We start from the raw sequence: 24,373 nt of genomic DNA, 5'->3' as shown, positions 1-24,373 counted from the left end.
TGAATATCTCCATCACAAAAGCGCTTAAAAACTCGTTTTCAAGACCCCCTCCGGCATTTCTATCAGATCAAGGAGTGGAAAAAATGAGATTGTAAGAGAAGAAGAAAAAGTCATGCTGGTAGTTTTAATTTTGTGATTCCTATGGCGAAGAAGACGACTCGTTTCGTTGGCTTTCTAGACCTATTATAAATATCTACTCGGCAAATCAAGAGCCTCAGTTGGATTCTGAATAACAGTGGTGCAGGTTATGCGAAAACGAACTATTGTTATACAACGGCAGTGGAAATTCATCACCGGACTACAGTGTATAGCTGACTTGATGCGACAGAAGAAGATGGGTTCGGAGCTGGTTAAAAACCTTTCAAAGCTTCTAAATGAAACTGCAACTCAGAGAAATCTTATCGCACAGTAAATAGCTAACTGCAAGTGAACAAGGAAAGATGGGTATGAATCTGATTGAAAACATTACAAAGCAACTAAATTCAGGTGCGATTCAGAACAAATCTATCGAAGGCAGCGGACTTCCAATTGAAAGAGTGCTCGAGGCCATTTTGCTTTCTTTTTTGGCTCTCTTCGCCGTCGTGGGAAATGGTCTTCTTATTTACGTCATCTACTCAAATCAAAATCTTCGAACTCTCCGGAATGCCTTTGTAGCAAGTCTTGCGGCTGCCGATCTACTGTTAGCCTGTACAGACATTGTTTACCAGGCAGTGGAAAAGGTCATAATCGATTTCAAGCCTCCCCATCCATCGATTTGTTACATTATCTTACTTAGCGGAGTACTGTTCGGTTCTGCTTCTGTGTTTAATCTCACTGCCATGACTTTGGTTCGTTACGTAAACATTCGCTACCCACTTCATTTCAACCGTTACCTAACTGTCCATCGCTCTACCATTATTGTGCTAGTGACTTGGTTAGCTGCACTTTGTCTCGCATTCCCACCACTCATTTGGCGCCCGGAAGGCGTCGTGTGCTCGACGACGACGCCTTCCGACGAGCACTTCTTAAACGAAGCCGTATACATGAGTGCCGAGTGGTTAATTTGGTTTCTTATCCCAGCGATACTCATAACGTTTTCGTATAATCGCATCTACATGATCGCAAGAACTCAAGCTAGGCAGATAGCCGCTTTAGAAGTGACTGCAGTCAACGAAACAAATTCTAAAAATTGTTTCACTGTCAGAGGACGAGCCTCGTCTTTGAAAGAGAAGAAAGCGGGGCGAATGGTGGCCATTTTGGTTGGATTTTGGGTTCTTTGCTGGCTTCCGTTCTTCACAGTGCTGACTATAAGTAAATTCAAATCTCAAGTGCCAGGCCTTCTCATGCGTTTGTTTCTGTGTCTGATGTTTGCAAACTCGGCTATAAACCCTATTGTATTAACGTGGTATAACCGTGAACTAAAAGAAGCGATTAAGAAGATGTTCTGGCGAGGAAAACGGCATAACCAGTTGTTATCTGTGTCAGAAACACGGTCAAACTTGAGACGATCAACTTCTGGAACAGCATTTTGAACATGGCATACAAACCCACAAACAAGAGAGATCAAGGGCGCAGGCTGGTGTTTCTCATACTATATTTTAAAACGCCTATTAAGAAATGAGAACACAATCCAAGAGGTATTTCGTGTCAAAAAGTTATCAATACTTGCAGGAAATAGCTCAAGATTGTACTCTAAACCCACCGAGTGAGAATTAACCCATTAAAATCCATTTAGAGTAGGCGCAATCTTTGATTCTTTGTTACGTTCAGAAAAATTAATTACAATCCTTATTAACTCATGGTTTAGATCCGACGGGATCTCAAATTCACAGCAGAAGAAATCACCATGTGGCAAGAACAACAACTCTTTGCATGATATCAAATACAAATAAAGAAAAACCTTCCCGGTACAGGACAGACACGGACTTACTACCACTGCTCCAGCGTAGACCATTTCTACTCAATTGACTGTTTCACTCCTAAGATCTCATTAGAAATTCTCCATACAATTCTTCAAGTTAGTTTGGACAATTAGGTATTGAATCCCGTTGATATCTTTCTTTATTCTCAGCTCTTGTCTGCTTGATATTGTATTGATATTGTAAGACGAAATCTATCTTGGTCACGCATGGAAATTGAAGGGTTAATAATAATATAATATAATAATAACTTACCATTTACAAGGCGCAAAAATAACATTCAGATATGATCTAATAGTTAAGACAGTAAAAAGGTAAGGATTTGATTTGCCGATCTTGATTTTCGTTAATAAACAAAAAGATCATTTTATAGTGAAAGAGAGAAACGTTGTTTTCCTTTCAATTGCTGTTTTTTCTGTCAATACCATCAATATTTCAAAGCAATTATATTAGGCTTGTTCAAAGAATTATTAATAAAAAGTTATTTTTAATTTGCCTTCCTCAATCATTTATCACACGAATAACACCAGTTTTGATTAACAAAATATTTCAAGCGCCCGATATGAACCCGTGACCCTCAAATTAAGAGTCTGATGCTCTACCTACGGAGCTAACTGCGGCAACAAAAAATTATAATAACCGAACAAGTTCTTCATCGCAGTCACAAACTAGTATCAAATAAATCGGTATTTGATGACGACTTCAAAGTTCGACTCTGCTGAATTTGGGGTAAAACGTAGACTCTCCTTCTGCCTTTTAGCAGGTTTTTGTCAAGTAAACGTGTACACAATTCTTTCAAAGCCTTGTGAAATTCTGAGCCCAGTGAACAGAGGATCATGGGATTGAAGCAGCTGTGAGATACTTGAAACATCCGGGACATATTCTCAATCGTTTCATTGTAATGCCACTCGGCATAGACAGGGAGACTGTCAAATAACGTGGCCACGTTGAAAGGCAAGAAACAAACTGTAAAGACGAGAATAATTGTGGCAAGAAGGCGCATTGTTTTAATGTTTCTCTTCGCTCGCAACCTCTCTCTGTCGCGTGATGCAAATGCGTCTCCGATAAGAGCGAGCTCGTTTCTAAGTTTGCGCATTACTTGGCTATACGCCCATGATACAGCGATACAAGGTAAGATTAACGTCATGGTAAGCCGGATTATCTTCGTCACTGTACTTATGAGGAAACTCTTCTTAACTGGGTCACACTGTAAAATTCCTTTTTCAGTTGTTAGCCCGAAGACAAAAAATCTTGGAAGGCCAAATGTAAAAAACGCAAAAACCCAGACGAACACGATGATGAAAAATGCCTTCCTACGTGTCATTTTTGGTAACAGAGGATGCACTACAACTTGATATCTTTCGAAACTCAGAGCTACCATCGTGCAAACAGACACACCGGTAAAAGTGAGGAACGATGGGCGAGACAACTTACATAGAAACTCGTCAAAGGGCCATGAAAAACATTCACTGAATACGACAATAGGCAACGAAAAGAGCAGAACAGACATGTCAGAAACAGCCAGGTTGACAACTAAGTAATTGAATGGCGTATGCAGCTTGGAATTTCTGAATACCGTAAAAATGACAAAAAAGTTTCCAGACACACCAAGACAGAAAATAGCGGCATAGATAATGAAGCTAAAAACAGATAATTGTTTTGACATACAAGTAAGCAAGTGATGACTTTGTTGGGTTGAGTTTTCGCCAGGCTGACTAAAGTTCATATTTTAGTAGTGTTTCTGAAGTTTCTCTTCACGCCGTGTTTATCATAACAAGTAGTTTGGAAGTTGATGTGAAATTTAGGTTCCACTTTGTTCTCAGAACTCTAACTTGCAGAAGAAGACAGACGAAGAAGGCCAATCAAAGATGCCTTGTCAATCACCTTCCTTCCCGCATGCTCTGGATCAGTTGTTTTGCTCAAGTGTTCTTAAAACATTTTCCGAAGGATATTTCCCTGCAACAAAGGAAAAAATCTAATTAATAAATACTGATTCTTGCATTGAGTTGCTCGGATGCCATCTGAGTTTGTCAGAAAAGCACTCATCCCCGCAGGTGAGCTGCAATTTAAGCAATGGTAGAAAAGAAGCGTGGGTCTGTGCTTGGCTCGAAACGTCAGCTTTGAAACTCCTTAAGATGACCAATTTACTTTATCAACTCAATTGATAACACCAAAATTACTCCGTGCTTGTAACTTCGTTTTGTGACTGTTTATTCAAATACATGTTGCTCTTTCACAACATCAACATATTGTGTATCGAACAGCGAAATGATCTCCTTACCTGCCGGGGGCAAGTTTAATCAAAAAATATCAGAATGAACGGAAATCTATTGTTCCATGTTAAGAAGAATCGGCGTAGCCTTTTGTATTCAATAATTTTAAATTTCATCGGTTGGAGGTTTTCTTACGTCGCTAAATTATATTCCGTTCAGTAGTTGCTTGAATAATCTTCCTCTGATGTTTGTCAAAAAGTCTCGTTACAGGCAAAGGCTCGATAAATAATTAATATAATTATTTCTCCATTCGTCGTTTATAATTTTCTGTTAATCAAGCTATCAAAGTGGATTGGATGATTTCAACGTTTCCTCGAATTGAGATGAAAGAGATTTTTTACTAATTATTACTCCATCAATGTTTAGACAGCAATGGGGCATGCTAGACTAGAAAGAAGTGCACCCTGTGAAAATCAAGATGAAGGATAAAAAAATGATGTCGGTCGATGTTCTTACATTTATATCAGTGACTTAATGTGAGATAGACTCAGCAGCAACAAGTTAAAACCATCGGTAAACCGATCAGAGATACTTGCATTTATAACTCACTAACCTGTTTTAATGCCTGACGTACAGAATATATGGAGGTGGGTGAGTTCAAGTTTGTCAAATATCTGTGAATGATTAAGATCATGATGTTACTTCCATGACGAGCTTTGGACACCAAAAGAATTTGGTCCCACACCGTGTACCCGAGGCGTTAACTCCTGTCAGTTATGCTTTGGGAGGGAGACACAGGGATCCCGAGACAAAGAACGGCTGCGAGAGGAGACTATGTGTTTTCCCACCCCAGAAAAAACTCAAACGAAGTAAAATAATGAAAAAAAAAAAAAAAAAAAATAGAACAATAATTAAAAAAAATATTCCCTGCGGTGTTTTTCTCGTCAGTATTAAACAAAGTTTAACTTCAGATGGAACATCGCTCTTACTGGAAATCTACCCTTTGAACACCTCACTATGCGCCCTTGAAAGTTTCTTTATTAGGCTGGGGGATGATATCACTCGTAAGTAGCGAGAAGATTTTAAATCAATGCAAACCAAATGCTGAAAGAGAATAAAAATTGAGCTTGCCGCCATCCGTCTCGGTGCTTCAAAAAAAAAAAAAAAAAAAAAAAAAACAAGTAACGAGAAGTATTTTATATTTTGGTGCATTGTCCGTGAAGTTTGCGCGCGTGAGCCAGTGAAGCAGTATCGAGAATTATACCACAACATTTAAATTTTTCAGCAGCCATTTACAGGCGTCGACCTCTGTCTTTTGCTGCGGTAGAACGCTATCATTGCAATCCACACAAGGTTTAGGTTCTGTGGTACGTAACAGGCCGTGCACACAGCAAATTGTCCATGTCGTAAACGATTAGGAGAGGACCATGTAGGCCCGGTTCAGACGCCGAACTATTCCTCAGCCGAACTCAATTCGAATTTGGACCGACCTAAATTAACAGAAGCACCCCTGTTGATTCAGACACCGTTCTGTTTGGACTTTCCAGTAAAACCACTCAAACTGCTTGCAGATACACTAAAATAATGTTTGTGTTAGGATCGGCACATGAAAAGAACGGCGTCTGAATCAAAACCGTTCCAAAGGCGTTCCAAATTGATTCAGACGCCGATCTTTTCATGTACTCAATTAAAGGAATTAGGTTCGGCGTCTGCACCGAGCCTTAGTCGAAACGCGAAACAACGAAGATTATTGGGGTGTTACGAAAACGAAGACCCTCGAAAACGAAGACCTAAGACCTAAGACCCGATATTTGGTTTCGTACTACGAAAACGAAGACCCTGTAAACAGAAAACCGTAGAAATTACAAGTTAAACACACATTAAACAGTAACAACGCTTAGTAATAGAATACATTACACTTCACGCGTTTCTTCCATTATCGTACGGGTGTTACGAAAAGGAAGACCCTCGAAAACGAAAACCTAAGACCTAAGACCCGGTCTTCGTTTTCGTATTACGAAAACGAAGACCCCCGGTCTTCGTTTCGTACTACGGAAACGAAGACCCTGTAAACAGAAAACCGTAGAAAGTACAAGTTAAACACACTTTAGAACTCTAACTTGCAGAAGAAGACAGACGAAGAAGGCCAATCAAAGATGCCTTGTCAATCACCTTCCTTCCCGCATGCTCTGGATCAGTTGTTTTAATCGAGTGTTTTTAAAACATTTTCCGCAGGATATATTCTTGCAACAAAGGAAAAAATCTAATTAATAAATACTGATTCTTGCATTGAGTTGCTCGGATGCCATTTGAGTTTGTCAGAAAAGCACTAATCCCCGCAGGTGAGCTGCAATTTAAGCAATGGTAGAAAAGAAGCGTGGGTCTGTGCTTGGCTCGAAACGTCAGCTTTGAAACTCCTTAAGATGACCAATTTACTTTATCAACTCAATTGATAACACCAAAATTACTCCGTGCTTGTAACTTCGTTTTGTGACTGTTTATTCAAATACATGTTGCTCTTTCACAACATCAACATATTGTGTATCGAACAGCGAAATGATCTCCTTACCTGCCGGGGGCAATTTTAATCAAAAAATATCAGAATGAACGGAAATCTATTGTTCCATGTTAAGAAGAATCGGCGTAGCCTTTAGTATTCAATAATTTTAAATTTCAACAGTTGGAGGTTTTGTTACGTCGCTAAATTATATTCCGTTCAGTAGTTGCTTGAATAATCTTCCTCTGATGTTTGTCAAAAAGTCTCGTTACAGGCAAAGGCTCGATAAATAATTAATATAATTATTATTTCTCCATTCGTCGTTTATACTTTTCTGTTAATCAAGCTATCAAAGTGGATTGGATGATTTCAACGTTTCCTCGAATTGAGATGAAAGAGATTTCTTACTAATTATTACTCAATCAATGTTTAGACAGCAATGGGGTATGCTAGACTAGAAAGAAGTGCACCCTGTGAAAATCAAGATGAAGGATAAAAAAATGATGTCGGTCGATGTTCTTACATATATATAAGTGACTTAATGTGAGATAGACTCAGCAGCAACAAGTTAAAACCATCGGTAAACCGATCAGAGATACCTGCATTTATAACTCACTAACCTGTTTTAATGCCTGACGTACAGAATATATGGAGGTGGGTGAGTTCAAGTTTGTCAAATATCTGTGAATGATTAAGATCATGATGTTACTTCCATGACGAGCTTTGGACACCAAAAGAATTTGGTCCCACACCGTGTACCCGAGGCGTTAACTCCTGTCAGTTATGCTTTGGGAGGGAGACACAGGGATCCCGAGACAAAGAACGGCTGCGAGAGGAGACTATGTGTTTTCCCACCCCAGAAAAAACTCAAACGAAGTAAAATAATGAAAAAAAAAAAAAAAAAAAAAAAATAGAACAATAATTAAAAAAATATTCCCTGCGGTGTTTTTCTCGTCAGTATTAAACAAAGTTTAACCTCAGCTGGAACATCGCTCTTACTGGAAATCTACCCTTTGAACACCTCACTATGCGCCCTTGAAAGTTTCTTTATTAGGCTGGGGGATGATATCACTCGTAAGTAGCGAGATGTTTTTAAATCAATGCAAACCAAACGCTGAAAGGAATAAAAATTGAGCTTGCCGCCATCCGTCTCGGTGCTTCAAAAAAAAAAAAAAAAAAAAAAAAAAAACAAGTAACGAGAAGTATTTTATATTTTGGTGCATTGTCCGTGAAGTTTGCGCGCGTGAGCCAGTGAAGCAGTATCGAGAATTATACCACAACACTTAAATTTTTCAGCAGCCATTTACAGGCGTCGACCTCTGTCTTTTGCTGCGGTAGAACGCTATCATTGCAATCCACACAAGGTTTAGGTTCTGTGGTACGTAACAGGCCGTGCACACAGCAAATTGTCCATGTAGTAAACGATTAGGAGAGGACCATGTAGGCCCGGTTCAGACGCCGAACTATTCATGAGCCGAACTCAATACGAATTTGGACCGACCTAAATTAACAGAAGCATCCCTGTTGATTCAGACACCGTTCTGTTTGGACTTTCCAGTAAAACCACTCAAACTGCTTGCAAATACACTAAAATAATGTTTGTGTTAGGATCGGCACATGAAAAGAACGGCGTCTGAATCAAAACCGTTCCAAAGGCGTTCCAAATTGATTCAGACGCCGATCTTTTCATGTACTCAATTAAAGGAATTAGGTTCGGCGTCTGCACCGAGCCTTAGTCGAAACGCGAAACAACGAAGATTATTGGGGTGTTACGAAAACGAAGACCCTCGAAAACGAAGACCTAAGACCTAAGACCCGATATTTGGTTTCGTACTACGAAAACGAAGACCCTGTAAACAGAAAACCGTAGAAATTACAAGTTAAACACACATTAAACAGCAACAACGCTTAGTAATAGAATACATTACACTTCACGCGTTTCTTCCATTATCGTACGGGTGTTACGAAAAGGAAGACCCTCGAAAACGAAAACCTCAGACCTAAGACCCGGTCTTCGTTTTCGTATTACGAAAACGAAGACCCCCGGTGTTCGTTTTCGTACTACGGAAACGAAGACCCTGTAAACAGAAAACCGTAGAAAGTACAAGTTAAACACACTTTAGAACTCTAACTTGCAGAAGAAGACAGACGAAGAAGGCCAATCAAAGATGCCTTGTCAATCACCTTCCTTCCCGCATGCTCTGGATCAGTTGTTTTAATCGAGTGTTTTTAAAATATTTTCCGTAGGATATTTTCTTGCAACAAAGGAAAAAATCTAATTAATAAATACTGATTCTTGCATTGAGTTGCTCGGATGCCATCTGAGTTTGTCAGAAAAGCACTCATCCCCGCAGGTGAGCTGCAATTTAAGCAACGGTAGAAAAGAAGCGTGGGTCTGTGCTTGGCTCGAAACGTCAGCTTTGAAACTCCTTAAGATGACCAATTTACTTTATCAACTCAATTGATAACACCAAAATTACTCCGTGCTTGTAACTTCGTTTTGTGACTGTTTATTCAAATACATGTTGCTCTTTCACAACATCAACATATTGTGTATCGAACAGCGAAATGATCTCCTTACCTGCCGGGGGCAATTTTAATCAAAAAATATCAGAATGAACGGAAATCTATTGTTCCATGTTAAGAAGAATCAGCGTAGCCTTTAGTATTCAATAATTTTAAATTTCATCGGTTGGAGGTTTTCTTACGTCGCTAAATTATATTCCGTTCAGTAGTTGCTTGAATAATATTCCTCTGATGTTTGTCAAAAAGTCTCGTTACAGGCAAAGGCTCGATAAATAATTAATATAATTATTATTTCTCCATTCGTCGTTTATACTTTTCTGTTAATCAAGCTATCAAAGTGGATTGGATGATTTCAACGTTTCCTCGAATTGAGATGAAAGAGATTTCTTACTAATTATTACTCAATCAATATTTAGACAGCAATGGGGCATGCTAGACTAGAAAGAAGTGCACCCTGTGAAAATCAAGATGAAGGATAAAAAAATGATGTCGGTCGATGTTCTTACATATATATCAGTGACTTAATGTGAGATAGACTCAGCAGCAGCAAATTAAAACCATCGGTAAACCGATCAGAGATACCTGCATTTATAACTCACTAACCTGTTTTAATGCCTGACGTACAGAATATATGGAGGTGGGTGAGTTCAAGTTTGTCAAATATCTGTGAATGATTAAGATCATGATGTTACTTCCATGACGAGCTTTGGACACCAAAAGAATTTGGTCCCACACCGTGTACCCGAGGCGTTAACTCCTGTCAGTTATGCTTTGGGAGGGAGACACAGGGATCCCGAGACAAAGAACGGCTGCGAGAGGAGACTATGTGTTTTCCCACCCCAGAAAAAACTCAAACGAAGTAAAATAATGAAAAAAAAAAAAAAAAAAAAAATAGAACAATAATTAAAAAAATATTCCCTGCGGTGTTTTTCTCGTCAGTATTAAACAAAGTTTAACTTCAGATGGAACATCGCTCTTACTGGAAATCTACCCTTTGAACACCTCACTATGCGCCCTTGAAAGTTTCTTTATTAGGTGGGGGGATGATATCACTCGTAAGTAGCGAGATGTTTTTAAATCAATGCAAACCAAATGCTGAAAGAGAATAAAAATTGAGCTTGCCGCCATCCGTCTCTGTGCTTCAAAGAAAAAAAAAAACAAGTAACGAGAAGTATTTTATATTTTGGTGCATTGTCCGTGAAGTTTGCGCGCGTGAGCCAGTGAAGCAGTATCGAGAATTATACCATTATACCACAACACTTAAATTTTTCAGCAGCCATTTACAGGCGTCGACCTCCTTTGCTACGGTAGAACGCTATCATTGCAATCTACACAAGGTTCACGTTCTGTGGCACGTCACAGGCCGTGCACACAGCAAATTGTCCATGTCGTAAAAGATCAGGAGAGGACCATGTAGGCCCGGTTCAGACGCCGAACTATTCCTGAGCCGAACTCAATTCGAATTTGCACCGACCTAAATTAACAGAAGCACCCCTGTTGATTCAGACACCGTTCTGTTTGGACTTTCCAGTAAAACCACTCAAACTGCTTGCAAATACACTAAAATAATGTTTGTGTTAGGATCGGCACATGAAAAGAACGGCGTCTGAATCAAAACCGTTCCAAAGGCGTTCCAAATTAATTCAGACGCCGATCTTTTCATGTACTCAATTAAAGGAATTAGGTTCGGCGTCTGCATCGAGCCTTAGTCGAAACGCGAAACAACGAAGATTATTGGGGTGTTACGAATACGAAGACCCTCGAAAACGAAGACCTAAGACCCAAGACCCGGTCTTTGGTTTCGTACTACGAAAACGAAGACCCTGTAAACAGAAAACCTTAGAAATTATGAGTTAAACACACATCATAAAACAGCAACAATGCTTAGTAATAGAATACATTACACTTCACCCGTTTCTTCCATTATCATACGGGTGTTACGAAAAGGAAGACCCTGGAAAACGAAAACCTAAGACCTAAGACCCGGTCTTCGTTTTCGTATTACGAAAACGAAGACCCCCGGTGTTCGTTTTCGTACTACGGAAACGAAGACCCTGTAAACAGAAAACCGTAGAAAGTACACGTTAAACACACATTAGAACTCTAACTTGCAGAAGAAGACAGACGAAGAAGGCCAATCAAAGATGCCTTGTCAATCACCTTCCTTCCCGCATGCTCTGGATCAGTTGTTTTGCTCGAGTGTTCTTAAAACATTTTCCGCAGGATATATTCTTGCAACAAAGGAAAAAATCTAATTAATAAATACTGATTCTTGCATTGAGTTGCTCGGATGCCATCTGAGTTTGTCAGAAAAGCACTCATCCCCGCAGGTGAGCTGCAATTTAAGCAACGGTAGAAAAGAAGCGTGGGTCTGTGCTTGGCTCGAAACGTCAGCTTTGAAACTCCTTAAGATGACCAATTTACTTAATCAACTCAATTGATAACACTAAAATTACTCCGTGCTTGTAACTTCGTTTTGTGACTGTTTATTCAAATACATGCTGCTCTTTCACAACATCAACATATTGTGTATCGAACAGCGAAATGATCTCCTTACCTGCCGGGGGCAATTTTAATCAAAAAATATCAGAATGAACGGAAATCTATTGTTCCATGTTAAGAAGAATCAGCGTAGCCTTTAGTATTCAATAATTTTAAATTTCATCGGTTGGAGGTTTTCTTACGTCGCTAAATTATATTCCGTTCAGTAGTTGCTTGAATAATCTTCCTCTGATGTTTGTCAAAAAGTCTCGTTACAGGCAAAGGCTCGATAAATAATTAATATAATTATTATTTCTCCATTCGTCGTTTATAATTTTCTGTTAATCAAGCTATCAAAGTGGATTGGATGATTTCAACGTTTCCTCGAATTGAGATGAAAGAGATTTCTTACTAATTATTACTCCATCAATATTTAGACAGCAATGGGGCATGCTAGACTAGAAAGAAGTGCACCCTGTGAAAATCAAGATGAAGGATAAAAAAATGATGTCGGTCGATGTTCTTACATATATATCAGTGACTTAATGTGAGATAGACTCAGCAGCAACAAATTAAAACCATCGGTAAACCGATCAGAGATACCTGCATTTATAACTCACTAACCTGTTTTAATGCCTGACGTACAGAATATATGGAGGTGGGTGAGTTCAAGTTTGTCAAATATCTGTGAATGATTAAGATCATGATGTTACTTCCATGACGAGCTTTGGACACCTAAAGAATTTGGTCCCACACCGTGTACCCGAGGCGTTAACTCCTGTCAGTTATGCTTTGGGAGGGAGACACAGGGATCCCGAGACAAAGAACGGCTGCGAGAGGAGACTATGTGTTTTCCCACCCCAGAAAAAACTCAAACGAAGTAAAATAATGAAAAAAAAAAAAAAAAAATAAAAATAGAACAATAATTAAAAAAATATTCCCTGCGGTGTTTTTCTCGTCAGTATTAAACAAAGTTTAACCTCAGCTGGAACATCGCTCTTACTGGAAATCTACCCTTTGAACACCTCACTATGCGCCCTTGAAAGTTTCTTTATTAGGCTGGGGGATGATATCACTCGTAAGTAGCGAGATGTTTTTAAATCAATGCAAACCAAATGCTGAAAGAGAATAAAAATTGAGCTTGCCGCCATCCGTCTCGGTGCTTCAAAAAAAAAAAAAAAAAAAAACAAGTAACGAGAAGTATTTTATATTTTGGTGCATTGTCCGTGAAGTTTGCGCGCGTGAGCCAGTGAAGCAGTATCGAGAATTATACCACAACACTTAAATTTTTCAGCAGCCATTTACAGGCGTCGACCTCTCTCCTTTGCTACGGTAGAACGCTATCATTGCAATCTACACAAGGTTCACGTTCTGTGGCACGTAACAGGCCGTGCACACAGCAAATTGTCCATGTCGTAAACGATTAGGAGAGGACCATGTAGGCCCGGTTCAGACGCCGAACTATTCCTCAGCCGAACTCAATTCGAATTTGCACCGACCTAAATTAACAGAAGCACCCCTGTTGATTCAGACACCGTTCTGTTTGGACTTTCCAGTAAAACCACTCAAACTGCTTGCAAATACACTAAAATAATGTTTGTGTTAGGATCGGCACATGAAAAGAACGGCGTCTGAATCAAAACCGTTCCAAAGGCGTTCCAAATTAATTCAGACGCCGATCTTTTCATGTACTCAATTAAAGGAATTAGGTTCGGCGTCTGCATCGAGCCTTAGTCGAAACGCGAAACAACGAAGATTATTGGGGTGTTACGAATACGAAGACCCTCGAAAACGAAGACCTAAGACCCAAGACCCGGTCTTTGGTTTCGTACTACGAAAACGAAGACCCTGTAAACAGAAAACCTTAGAAATTAAGAGTTAAACACACATCATGAAACAGCAACAATGCTTAGTAATAGAATACATTACACTTCACCCGTTTCTTCCATTATCATACGGGTGTTACGAAAAGGAAGACCCTCGAAAACGAAAACCTAAGACCTAAGACCCGGTCTTCGTTTTCGTACTACGGAAACGAAGACCCTGTAAACAGAAAACCGTAGAAAGTACAAGTTAAACACACATTAGAACTCTAACTTGCAGAAGAAGACAGACGAAGAAGGCCAATCAAAGATGCCTTGTCAATCACCTTCCTTCCCGCATGCTCTGGATCAGTTGTTTTGCTCGAGTGTTCTTAAAACATTTTCCGCAGGATATATTCTTGCAACAAAGGAAAAAATCTAATGAATAAATACTGATTCTTGCATTGAGTTGCTCGGATGCCATCTGAGTTTGTCAGAAAAGCACTCATCCCCGCAGGTGAGCTGCAATTTAAGCAATGGTAGAAAAGAAGCGTGGGTCTGTGCTTGGCTCGAAACGTCAGCTTTGAAACTCCTTAAGATGACCAATTTACTTTATCAACTCAATTGATAACACCAAAATTACTCCGTGCTTGTAACTTCGTTTTGTGACTGTTTATTCAAATACATGCTGCTCTTTCACAACATCAACATATTGTGTATCGAACAGCGAAATGATCTCCTTACCTGCCGGGGGCAATTTTAATCAAAAAATATCAGAATGAACGGAAATCTATTGTTCCATGTTAAGAAGAATCGGCGTAGCCTTTTGTATTCAATAATTTTAAATTTCATCGGTTGGAGGTTTTCTTACGTCGCTAAATTATATTCCGTTCAGTAGTTGCTTGAATAATCTTCCTCTGATGTTTGTCAAAAAGTCTCGTTACAGGCAAAGGCTCGATAAATAATTAATATAATTATTATTTCTCCATTCGTCGTTTATAATTTTCTGTCAATCAAGCTATCAAAGTGGATTGGATGATTTCAACGTTTCCTCGAATTGAGATGAAAGAGATTTCTTACTAATTATTACTCCATCAATGTTTAGACAGCAATGGGGCATGCTAGACTAGAAAGAAGTGCACCCTGTGAAAATCAAGATGAAGGATAAAAAATGATGTCGGTCGATGTTCTTACATATATATCAGTGACTTAATGTGAGATAGACTCAGCAGCAACAAATTAAAACCATCGGTAAACCGATCAGAGATACCTGCATTTATAACTCACTAACCTGTTTTAATGCCTGACGTACAGAATATATGGAGGTGGGTGAGTTCAAGTTTGTCAAATATCTGTGAATGATTAAGATCATGATGTTACTTCCATGACGAGCTTTGGACACCAAAAGAATTTGGTCCCACACCGTGTACCCGAGGCGTTAACTCCTGTCAGTTATGCTTTGGGAGGGAGACACAGGGATCCCGAGACAAAGAACGGCTGCGAGAGGAGACTATGTGTTTTCCCACTCCAGAAAAAACTCAAACGAAGTAAAATTAAAAAAAAAAAAAAAAAAAGTAAATAAAACAATAATTAAAAAAATATTCCCTGCGGTGTTTTTCTCGTCAGTATTAAACAAAGTTTAACTTCAGCTGGAACATCGCTTTTACTGGAAATCTACCCTTTGAACACCTCACTATGCGCCCTTGAAAGTTTCTTTATTAGGCTGGGGGATGATATCACTCGTAAGTAGCGAGATGTTTTTAAATCGATGGGAACCAAATGCTGAAAGAGAATAAAAATTGAGCTTGCCGCCATCCGTCTCGGTGCTTCAAAAAAAAAAAAAAAAAAACAAGTAACGAGAAGTATTTTATATTTTGGTGCATTGTCCGTGAAGTTTGCGCGCGTGAGCCAGTGAAGCAGTATCGAGAATTATACCACAACACTTAAATTTTTCAGCAGCCATTTACAGGGGTCGACCTCTCTCTTTTGCTGCGGTAGAACGCAATCATTGCAATCTACACAAGGTTTAGGTTCTGTGGTACGTAACAGGCCGTGCACACAGCAAATTGTCCATGTCGTAAACGATTAGGAGAGGACCATGTAGGCCTAATTCAGACGCCGAACTATTCATGAGCCGAACTCAATTCGAATTTGCACCGACCTAAATTAACAGAAGCACCCCTGTTGATTCAGACACCGTTCTGTTTGGACTTTCCAGTAAAACCACTCAAACTGCTTGCAAATACACTAAAATAATGTTTGTGTTAGGATCGGCACATGAAAAGAACGGCGTCTGAATCAAAACCGTTCCAAAGGCGTTCCAAATTGATTCAGACGCCGATCTTTTCATGTACTCAATTAAAGGAATTAGGTTCGGCGTCTGCACCGAGCCTTAGTCGAAACGCGAAACAACGAAGATTATAGGGGTGTTACGAAAACGAAGACCCTCGAAAACGAAGACCTAAGACCCAAGACCCGGTCTTTGGTTTCGTACTACGAAAACGAAGACCCTGTAAACAGAAAATCGTAGAAATTACAAGTTAAACACACATTAAACAGTAACAACGCTTAGTAATAGAATACATTACACTACACGCGTTTCTTCCATTATCATACGGGTGTTACGAAAACGAAGACCCTCGAAAACGAAGACCTAAGACCTAAGACCCGGTCTTCGTTTTCGTATTACGAAAACGAAGACCCCCGGTGTTCGTTTTCGTACTACGGAAACGAAGACCCTGTAAACAGAAAACCGTAGAAATTACAAGTTAAACACACATTAAACAGTAACAACGCTTAGTAATATTATACAATACACTTCACGCGTTTCTTTCAATATCATACTGCCCGTATTATTTTACTGCCCGTATACGGCCCGTCTTGTCAGTGTTCTTTTTCGCTATGCGAGCCAACTTGGTGTTGATATTCTCGAGGGTTTCCTCGGGTAAACTTACCACACATATTATTTTTCTGGAACAGCAGGCAGAATTCGAATGCTAGCCGCGTTTGATTCATGGTTAGCATTGCGTGACAGAATAATAGAGAAGGCGTTCTGTACAGGAAAATTTACTCTTGGGTTCTGTCAATAAATAATCAATTTCTACTGTATTTCGTAGCTAAAAAAGATTCTGACGGCCGTTCAGGTTTCTCTGCTGGAAAATTCTCGTTAAAAAATAAGCAATTCTATTGGCTAATGCAGGGTCTTCGTTTTCGTAGTACGAAAACGAAGACCCCCGGTCTTTGTTTTCGTAGTACGAAAACGAAGACCCATGGTCTTTGTTTTCGTAGTACGAAAACGAAGACCCCCGTTCTTCGTTTTCGTACTACGAAAACGAAGACCCTGTAAACAGAAAACCGTAAAAAATTACAAGTTAAACGCACATTAAACAGTAACAACGCTTAGTAATATAATACATTACACTTCACGCGTTTCTTCCCATTATTGTACTGCCCGTATTATTATACTGCCCGTATTATTATACTGCCCGTATTATTATACTGCCCGTATTATTATACTGCCCGTATTATTATACGGCCCGTCTTGTCTGTTCTGTTTCGCTCATACGATCATAAGATCGCAAAATGAGATATGAAGGTGAATGATGTCAAGGAGAATTCTATAACTCCTTCTGAGACTTTTTTGGTTATATCAACTAAGTTGAAATTGTAAATTGGCCACCGTAAAGAATTAAAAAGTTGGCGTTTCGAGTGTTAGCCCATCGCTCAACCAAATTACCTTGTTACCCCCACCGACACAGCCCCACAGTTTCTTTAGAAACTTACCCCACTTTCTGAGACTGTCAGCTTAAAATCACGTCCCTTCGTCCACTTAGATTCACGAACGATAGTCCCTCACCGCGTAAATCTCAGTATGTATGAAACAATTGTTTTTTTAACGACAACAAACATATGAAACATATGTGGGAACTGCGGTTATGAGACGTATATGAGAACGATCCTTCGCAGTAAAGCACTATTTGAGCAATAGTGAAAATCAGACCTGAAAAAAATTTCAGGCCTGTACGGGATTCGAACCACTGACCTCTGCGATACTAGTGCAGCGCTCTACTGCGAAGGATCGTTCTCATATACGTCTCATAACCGCAGTTCACACATATGTTTCATATGTTTGTTGTCGTTTGATTTATCATCTACGGGTTTATGTCGAATTAATTTGATGGCCTGCTCCCAGTTGGCTTGTTAGCTCAATTGGTAGAGCGCTGCACTAGTATCGCAGAGGTCAGTGGTTCGAATCCCGTACAGGCCTGAAATTTTTTTCAGGTCTGATTTTCACTATTGCTCAAATAGTGCTTTACTGCGAAGGATCGTTCTCATATACATAAATTGTTTTTTTATCATGAAAAGAACTCTTAGTAGTTGGGGATACATCGGTCAAAAGTATAAACCCGCACTTTCTAAAGAATCACGTGTGTCTTTACCATGCAACACACGAAGAGATGCTTTGTCCTGAAATATCAGAACTTTTTGATAAAAATCATCCAAGGCACTCTCAATGTCATAAAGAATTCAATCGCTCCGACACCCTCCACGGGCTCAATCTCCCACGCAAGATGAACCTTTCCTATAAGATTTATATTAAAAGTCAAGACAGATGAATTGTAGTGATTGACTTAACCCAAACCACTCCCCACTATGAGAGAGTAAGACGAAAATGCTGAAAGTTTTTGTTTGTAGCAATGTCACTTGAAGGATCCTTGACTAATGTGCGAGAGAATTGTTCGTGAATGGGTCCAACGCATTTTGATTTAGCTTTACTTTATCGTGCTTTTTGTTGATTTTAGCAACATGAATAGACACTCGAACACACCTGCTTTTTGGAGGCTTTGAAATTTATTTCTACTTATCCTTATTCAGTCTATTCAGCTACATGTTTTATTGTGGTCATCTGGCAGTGTCTGATCCCGGAGATTAAAAGTGAATATCTCCATCACAAAATCGCTTAAAAACTTGTTTTCAAGACCCCCTGCGGCATTTCTATCAGATCAAGGAGTGGAAAAAAATGAGATTGTAAGAGAAGAAGAAGAAGTCATGCTGGTAGTTTTAATTTTGTGATTCCTATGGCGAAGAAGACGACTCGTTTCGTTGGCTTTCTAGACCTATTATAAATATCTACTCGGCAAATCAAGAGCCTCAGTTGGATTCTGAATAACAGTGGTGAAGGTTATGCGAAAACGAACTATTGTTATACAACGGCAGTGGAAATTCATCACCGGACTACAGTGTATAGCTGACCTGATGCGACAGAAGAAGATGGGTTCGGAGCTCATTAAAAACCTTTCAAAGCTTCTAAATGAAACTGCAACTCATAGAAAACTTATCGCACTGAAAAACGGACTTCTTATGCAGAGGAAATTCATCATCGTCCTACAGTAAATAGCTAACTGCAAGTGAACAAGGAAAGATGGGTATGAATCTGATTGAAAACATTACAAAGCAACTAAATTCGGGTGCGATTCAGAACAAATCTATCGAAGGCAGCGGACTTCCAATTGAAAGAGTGCTCGAGGTCATTTTGCTTTCTTTTTTGGCCCTCTTCGCCGTCGTGGGAAATGGTCTTCTTATTTACGTCATTTACTCAAATCAAAATCTTCGAACTCCCCGGAATGCCTTTGTAGCAAGTCTTGCGGCTGCCGATCTAATGTTAGCCTGTACAGAAATTGTTTACCAAGCGGTGGAAACGATCATAATCGGTTTCAAGCCTCCCTATCCATCGATTTGTTACATTATCTTACTTAGCGGAGTACTGTTCAGTTCTGCTTCTGTGTTTAATCTCACTGCCATGACTTTGGTTCGTTACGTAAACATTCGCTAGCTGCACTTTGGCTAGCTGCACTTTGGCTAGCTGCACTTTGGCTAGCTGCACTTTGTCTCGCGTTCCCGCCGCTCACTTGGCGCCCAGAAGGTGTCGTGTGCTCGACGACGACGCCTTCCAACGAGCACTTCTTAAACGAAGCCATATACATGAGTGCCGAGTGGTTACTTTGTTTTTTTATCCCAGAGATACTCATAACGTTTTCGTATAATTGCATCTACATGATCGCAAGAACTCAAGCTAGGCAGATAGCCGCTTTAGAAGTGCCTGCAGTCAGGGAAACAAATTCTAAAAATTGTTTCACTGTCAGAGGACGAGCCTCGTCTTTGAAAGAGAAGAAAGCGGGGCGAATGGTGGCCATTTTGGTTGGATTTTGGGTTCTTTGCTGGCTTCCGTTCTTCACAGTGCTGACTATAAGTAAATTCAAATCTCAGGTGCGAGGCCTTCTCATGCGTTTGTTTTTGTGTCTGATGTTTGCAAACTCGGCTATAAACCCTATTGTATTAACGTGGTATAACCGTGAACTAAAAGAAGCGATTAAGAAGATGTTCTGGCGAGGAAAACGGCATAACCAGTCAAACTTGAGACGATCAACTTCTGGAACAGCATTTTGAACATGGCATACAAACCCACAAACAAGAGAGATCAAGGGCATAACACGGTCAAACTTGAGACGATCAACTTCTGGAACAGCATTTTGAACATGGCATACAAACCCACAAACAAGAGAGATCAAGGGCGCTGGCTGGTGTTTCTCATAGTATATTTTAAAAAGCCTATTAAGAAATGAGAACACAATCCAAGAGGTATTTCGTGTCAAAAAGTTATCAATATTATGCAGGAAATAGCTCAAGATTGTGCTCTAAACCCACCGAGTGAGAATTAACCCATTAAAATCCATTTAGAGTAGGCGCAATCTTTGATTCTTTATTACGTTCAGAAAAATTAATTACAATCGTTTTCAACTCATGGTTTAGATCCGGTGGGATCTCAAATTCACAGCAGAAGAAATCACCATGTGGCAAGAACAACAACTCTTTGCATGACATCAAATACAAATAAAGAAAAACCTTCCCGGTACAAGACAGACGCGGACTTACTACCACTGCTCCAGCGTAGACCATTTCTACTCAATTGACTGTTTCACTCCTAAGATCGCATTAGAAATTCTCCATACAATTCTTCAAGTTAGTTTGGACAATTAGGTATTGAATCCCGTTGATATTTTTCTTTATTCTCAGCTCTTTTCTGCTTGATATTGTATTGATATTGTCAGGAGAAATTCTATCTTGGTCACGCATGGAAGTTAAAAGGTTAATAATAATATAATATAATAATAACTTACCATTTACAAGGCGCAAAAATAACATTCAGATATGATGTAATAGTTAAGACAGTAAAAAGGTAAGGATTTCATTTGCCAATCTTGATTTTCGTTAATAAACAAAAAGATCGTTTTATAGTGAAAGAGAGAAACGTTGTTTTCCTTTCAATTGCTGTTTTTTCTGTCAACGCCATCAACATTTCAAAGGAATTATATCAGGCTTGTTTAAAGAATTATTAATAAAAAGTTAGTTTTAATTTGCCTTCCTAAATCATTTATTACACGAATAACACCAGTTTTGATTAACAAAATATTTCAAGCGCCCGATATGAATCCGTGACCCTCAGATTAAAAGTCTGATGCTCTACCTACGGTGCTAACTGCGGCAACAAAAATTTAAATAATCGAACAAGTTCTTCATCGCAGTCACAAACTAGTATCAAATGAATCGGTATTTGCTGACGACTTCAAAGTTCGACTCTGCTGAATTTGGGGTAAAACGTAGACTCTCCTTCTGCCTTTTAGCAGGTTTTTGTCAAGTAAACGTGTACACAATTCTTTCAAAGCCTTGTGAAATTCTGAGCCCAGTGAACAGAGGATCATGGGATTGAAGCAGCTGTGAGATACTTGAAACATCCGGGACATATTCTCAATCGTTTCATTGTAATGCCATTCGGCATAGACAGGGAGACTGTCAAATAACGTGGCCACGTTGAAAGGCAAGAAACAAACGGTAAAGACGAGAATAATTGTGGCAAGAAGGCGCATTGTTTTAATGTTTCTCTTCGCTCGCAACCTCTCTCTGTCGCGTGATGCAAATGCGTCTCCGATAAGAGCGAGCTCGTTTCTAAGTTTGCGCATTACTTGGCTATACGCCCATGATACAGCGATACAAGGTAAGATTAACGTCATGGTAAGCCGGATTATCTTCGTCACTGTACTTATGAGGAAACTCTGCTTAACTGGGTCACACTGTAAAATTCCTTTTTCAGTTGTTAGCCCGAAGACAAAAAATCTTGGAAGGCCAAATGTAAAAAACGCAAAAACCCAGACGAACACGATGATGAAAAATGCCTTCCTACGTGTCATTTTTGGTAACAGAGGATGCACTACAACTTGATATCTTTCGAAACTCAGAGCTACCATCGTGCAAACAGACACACCGGTAAAAGTGAGGAACGATGGGCGAGACAACTTACATAGAAACTCGTCAAAGGGCCATGAAAAACATTCACTGAATACGACAATAGGCAACGAAAAGAGCAGAACAGACATGTCAGAAACAGCCAGGTTGACAACTAAGTAATTGAATGGCGTATGCAGCTTGGAATTTCTGAATACCGTAAAAATGACAAAAAAGTTTCCAGACACACCAAGACAGAAAATAGCGGCATAGATAATGAAGCTAAAAACAGATAATTGTTTTGACACACAAGTAAGCAAGTGATGACTTTGTTGGGTTGAGTTTTCGCTAGGCTGACTAAAGTTCATATTTTAGTCGTGTTTCTGAAGTTTCCCCTAACGCCGTGTTTATCATAACAAGTAGTTTGGAAGTTGATGTGAAATTTAGGTCCCACTTTGTTCTCAGAACTCTAACTTGCAGAAGAAGACAGACGAAGAAGGCCAATCAAAGATGCCTTGTCAATCACCTTCCTTCCCGCATGCTCTGGATCAGTTGTTTTGCTCGAGTGTACTTAAAACATTTTCCGCTGGATATTTTCCTGCAACGAAGGAAAAAATCTAATTAATAAATACTGACTCTTGCATTGAATTGCTCGGATGCCATCTGAGTTTGTCAGAAAAGCACTAATCCCCGCAGGTGAGCTGCAATTTAAGCAATGGCAGAAAAGAAGCCTGGGCCTGTGCTTGGCTCGAAACGTCAGCTTTGAAACTCCTTACGGTGACCAATTTACTTTATCAACTCAATTGATAACACCAAAATTACTCCGTGCTTGTAACTTCGTTTTGTGACTGTTTATTCAAATACATGCTGCTCTTTCACAACATCAATTATTGAATATTGAATTAGGGAAATTTTCTCCTTACCTGCCGGGGACAATTTTTAATCCAAAAATATCAGAATGAACGGAAATTTATTGTTCCATGTTAACAAGAATCGGCGTAGCCTTTTGTATTCAATAATTTTAAATTTCATCGGTTAGAGGTTTTCTTACGTCGCTAAATTATATTCCGTTCAGCAATTGCTTGAATAATCTTCCTCTGATGTTTGTCAAAAAGTCTCGTTACAGGTAAAGGCTCGATAAATAATTGATATATTTCTTCATTCGTCGTTTATACTTTTCTGTGAATCGAGTTATCAAAGTGGATTGGATGATTTCAACGTTTCCTCGAATTGAGATGAAAGAGATTTCTTACTAGTTATTACTCCATCGAGTTTTAGACAACAATGGGGCATGCTAGACTAGGAACAAGTGCACCTGTGAAAACCAAGATGAAGGATGAAAAAACGATGTCGTTCGATGTTCTTATATATATATCAGTGACTTAATGTGAGATAGACTCAGCAGCAACAAATAAAAACCATCGGTAAACTGATCAGAGATACCTGCATTTATAACTCACTAACCTGTTTTAATGCCTGACGTACAGAATATATGGAGGTGGGTGAGTTCAAGTTTGTCAAATATCTGTGAATGATTAAGATCAGTTACCCCGCCAAGCGCAGTTGGATATATTGAATATATTGCGCAGAACTCTAATTTTAATCTTGGCTCCAATCGCAAGCAAGCCCAGCAGTCCAGCTGCTCACGGAAATTGGTAAACAATGAAGATAAAAACATTAGTTGCGCGTGAAATTTTACAAAATAAAAATAATGGTTTTCGCGGCTGGTACCTCTTTCGGTTGTGCTGGGTGGTTCAAGGTGCAATGCCCTTAATGCTTATTTACAAACTTTAAATTCCCGAGGTCATGAGGGTCTGCAAGGAAAAGATCTACTAATAAAAAATGAATAAAGGCTGATAGTTTCGAAAGAAACTGTTTGGGGCTGCGTCGGTGGGAGTAACGAAATAATTTGGATATGTCAACAAAGTTGAAATGATACAATGAATATATATATGAAGTTCATATATTTTGAACTGCGATAATAAATACGTATGATGCACGATCCTTCGCAGTAGATAGCGCTATTTATGCAATAGCGAAAATCAGACCTGAAAAAAATCAGGCCTGTACGGGATTCGAACCACTGACCTCTGTGATACTAGTGCATGTATCATCACGGGTTTATTACGAATCAACTTAACGGCCTGCTCTAAGTTGGCTTGTTAGCTCAATTGTTAGAGCACTACACTACCAATTGATTCTGCCACTACAGATTCCGCCACCTCGGCCAGCTACACGATCTTTACGGAAAAGATTGAAAGCACTGATTGACAAGAGGCTGTCATCGATATCACTACGCAGCCACGAATCTGTGATAGCGACTAAGTCGACTGGTTTAGTTGCCAGTAATGCTGTTAATTCGTCCAGCTTGGGAAAGAGGGAACGAGCGTTCAATAAGCAAAGGCTTGGTAGCATCGCGTTCTTACCAGCTATCGAGTTGTTGTTTCCGTGATACATTCACTGTAATTTTACCCTCGGTAACTCGAACCCTCGATAACTCGAAACTCCCGCTAACTCGAAACAATTTTCGTTTCCCTTCAGGTCTTTTTCTATATAATTTTACCCTCGATAACTCGAACCATGTCTGTCAATACGTGACAAGTCAAAAGACTGTTCTCTAAAACCTTAAATTTATTTTGAAGCAGCCGTGTGAACTGTTTCATTTCTTTTACATTA

At 39.4% G+C, this 24,373-nt stretch overlaps 3 protein-coding genes and 1 pseudogene across 16 annotated transcripts; 2 read left to right on the top strand and 2 right to left on the bottom strand.

The window, feature by feature from the left end:
* The first annotated feature begins 186 nt into the window (after positions 1–186).
* LOC111321054 (dopamine receptor D1-like) lies at positions 187–2,394 on the top strand. Its single transcript, XM_022923827.2, has one exon. The coding sequence runs from the start codon at positions 441–443 to the stop codon at positions 1,509–1,511; it is 1,071 nt and encodes a 356-aa protein (XP_022779562.2). The 5' UTR covers positions 187–440; the 3' UTR covers positions 1,512–2,394.
* Positions 1,717–23,246, bottom strand: LOC111324435 (RYamide receptor). Of its 14 annotated transcripts, XM_088753964.1 has the most exons (8): positions 22,224–22,260; positions 14,709–14,769; positions 13,765–13,835; positions 12,240–12,300; positions 9,738–9,798; positions 7,229–7,289; positions 4,725–4,785; positions 3,531–3,854 (listed from the first exon to the last, which is right to left on the bottom strand). In XM_088753964.1, the coding sequence occupies exons 1-6, from the start codon at positions 22,235–22,237 to the stop codon at positions 7,282–7,284; spliced, it is 276 nt and encodes a 91-aa protein (XP_088610090.1). In that variant the 5' UTR covers positions 22,238–22,260; the 3' UTR covers positions 3,531–3,854; positions 4,725–4,785; positions 7,229–7,281. The 14 variants fall into 14 exon arrangements, with proteins under 14 accessions (XP_088610080.1, XP_088610087.1, XP_088610083.1 ...); XM_088753963.1 differs by lacking the exon at positions 22,224–22,260 and having other exon boundaries at positions 14,709–17,482; XM_088753954.1 differs by lacking the exons at positions 12,240–12,300; positions 13,765–13,835; positions 14,709–14,769; positions 22,224–22,260 and adding an exon at positions 11,295–11,465 and having other exon boundaries at positions 1,717–3,854.
* Positions 18,567–20,112, top strand: LOC148734479 (dopamine receptor D1-like; annotated as a pseudogene).
* LOC148734478 (RYamide receptor-like) lies at positions 20,158–22,238 on the bottom strand. The gene has a single exon (XM_088753965.1). The coding sequence runs from the start codon at positions 22,063–22,065 to the stop codon at positions 21,001–21,003; it is 1,065 nt and encodes a 354-aa protein (XP_088610091.1). The 5' UTR covers positions 22,066–22,238; the 3' UTR covers positions 20,158–21,000.
* Positions 23,247–24,373: the final 1,127 nt, after the last annotated feature.

The sequence above is a fragment of the Stylophora pistillata genome, chromosome 3 (assembly GCF_964205215.1).
Source record: "Stylophora pistillata chromosome 3, jaStyPist1.2, whole genome shotgun sequence".
NCBI lineage: Eukaryota > Metazoa > Cnidaria > Anthozoa > Scleractinia > Pocilloporidae > Stylophora > Stylophora pistillata.
Note: the sequence above shows the minus strand (reverse complement) of the source record. Positions and strands in the feature narration are given on the sequence as shown.

Bases quoted from the DNA above. Each gene is read 5' to 3' on its own strand.
- LOC111321054 (XM_022923827.2), top strand. From the start codon at position 441: ATGGGTATGAATCTGATTGAAAACATTACAAAGCAACTAAATTCAGGT.
- LOC111324435 (XM_088753961.1), bottom strand. From the start codon at position 3,624: ATGAACTTTAGTCAGCCTGGCGAAAACTCAACCCAACAAAGTCATCAC.
- LOC148734478 (XM_088753965.1), bottom strand. From the start codon at position 22,065: ATGAACTTTAGTCAGCCTAGCGAAAACTCAACCCAACAAAGTCATCAC.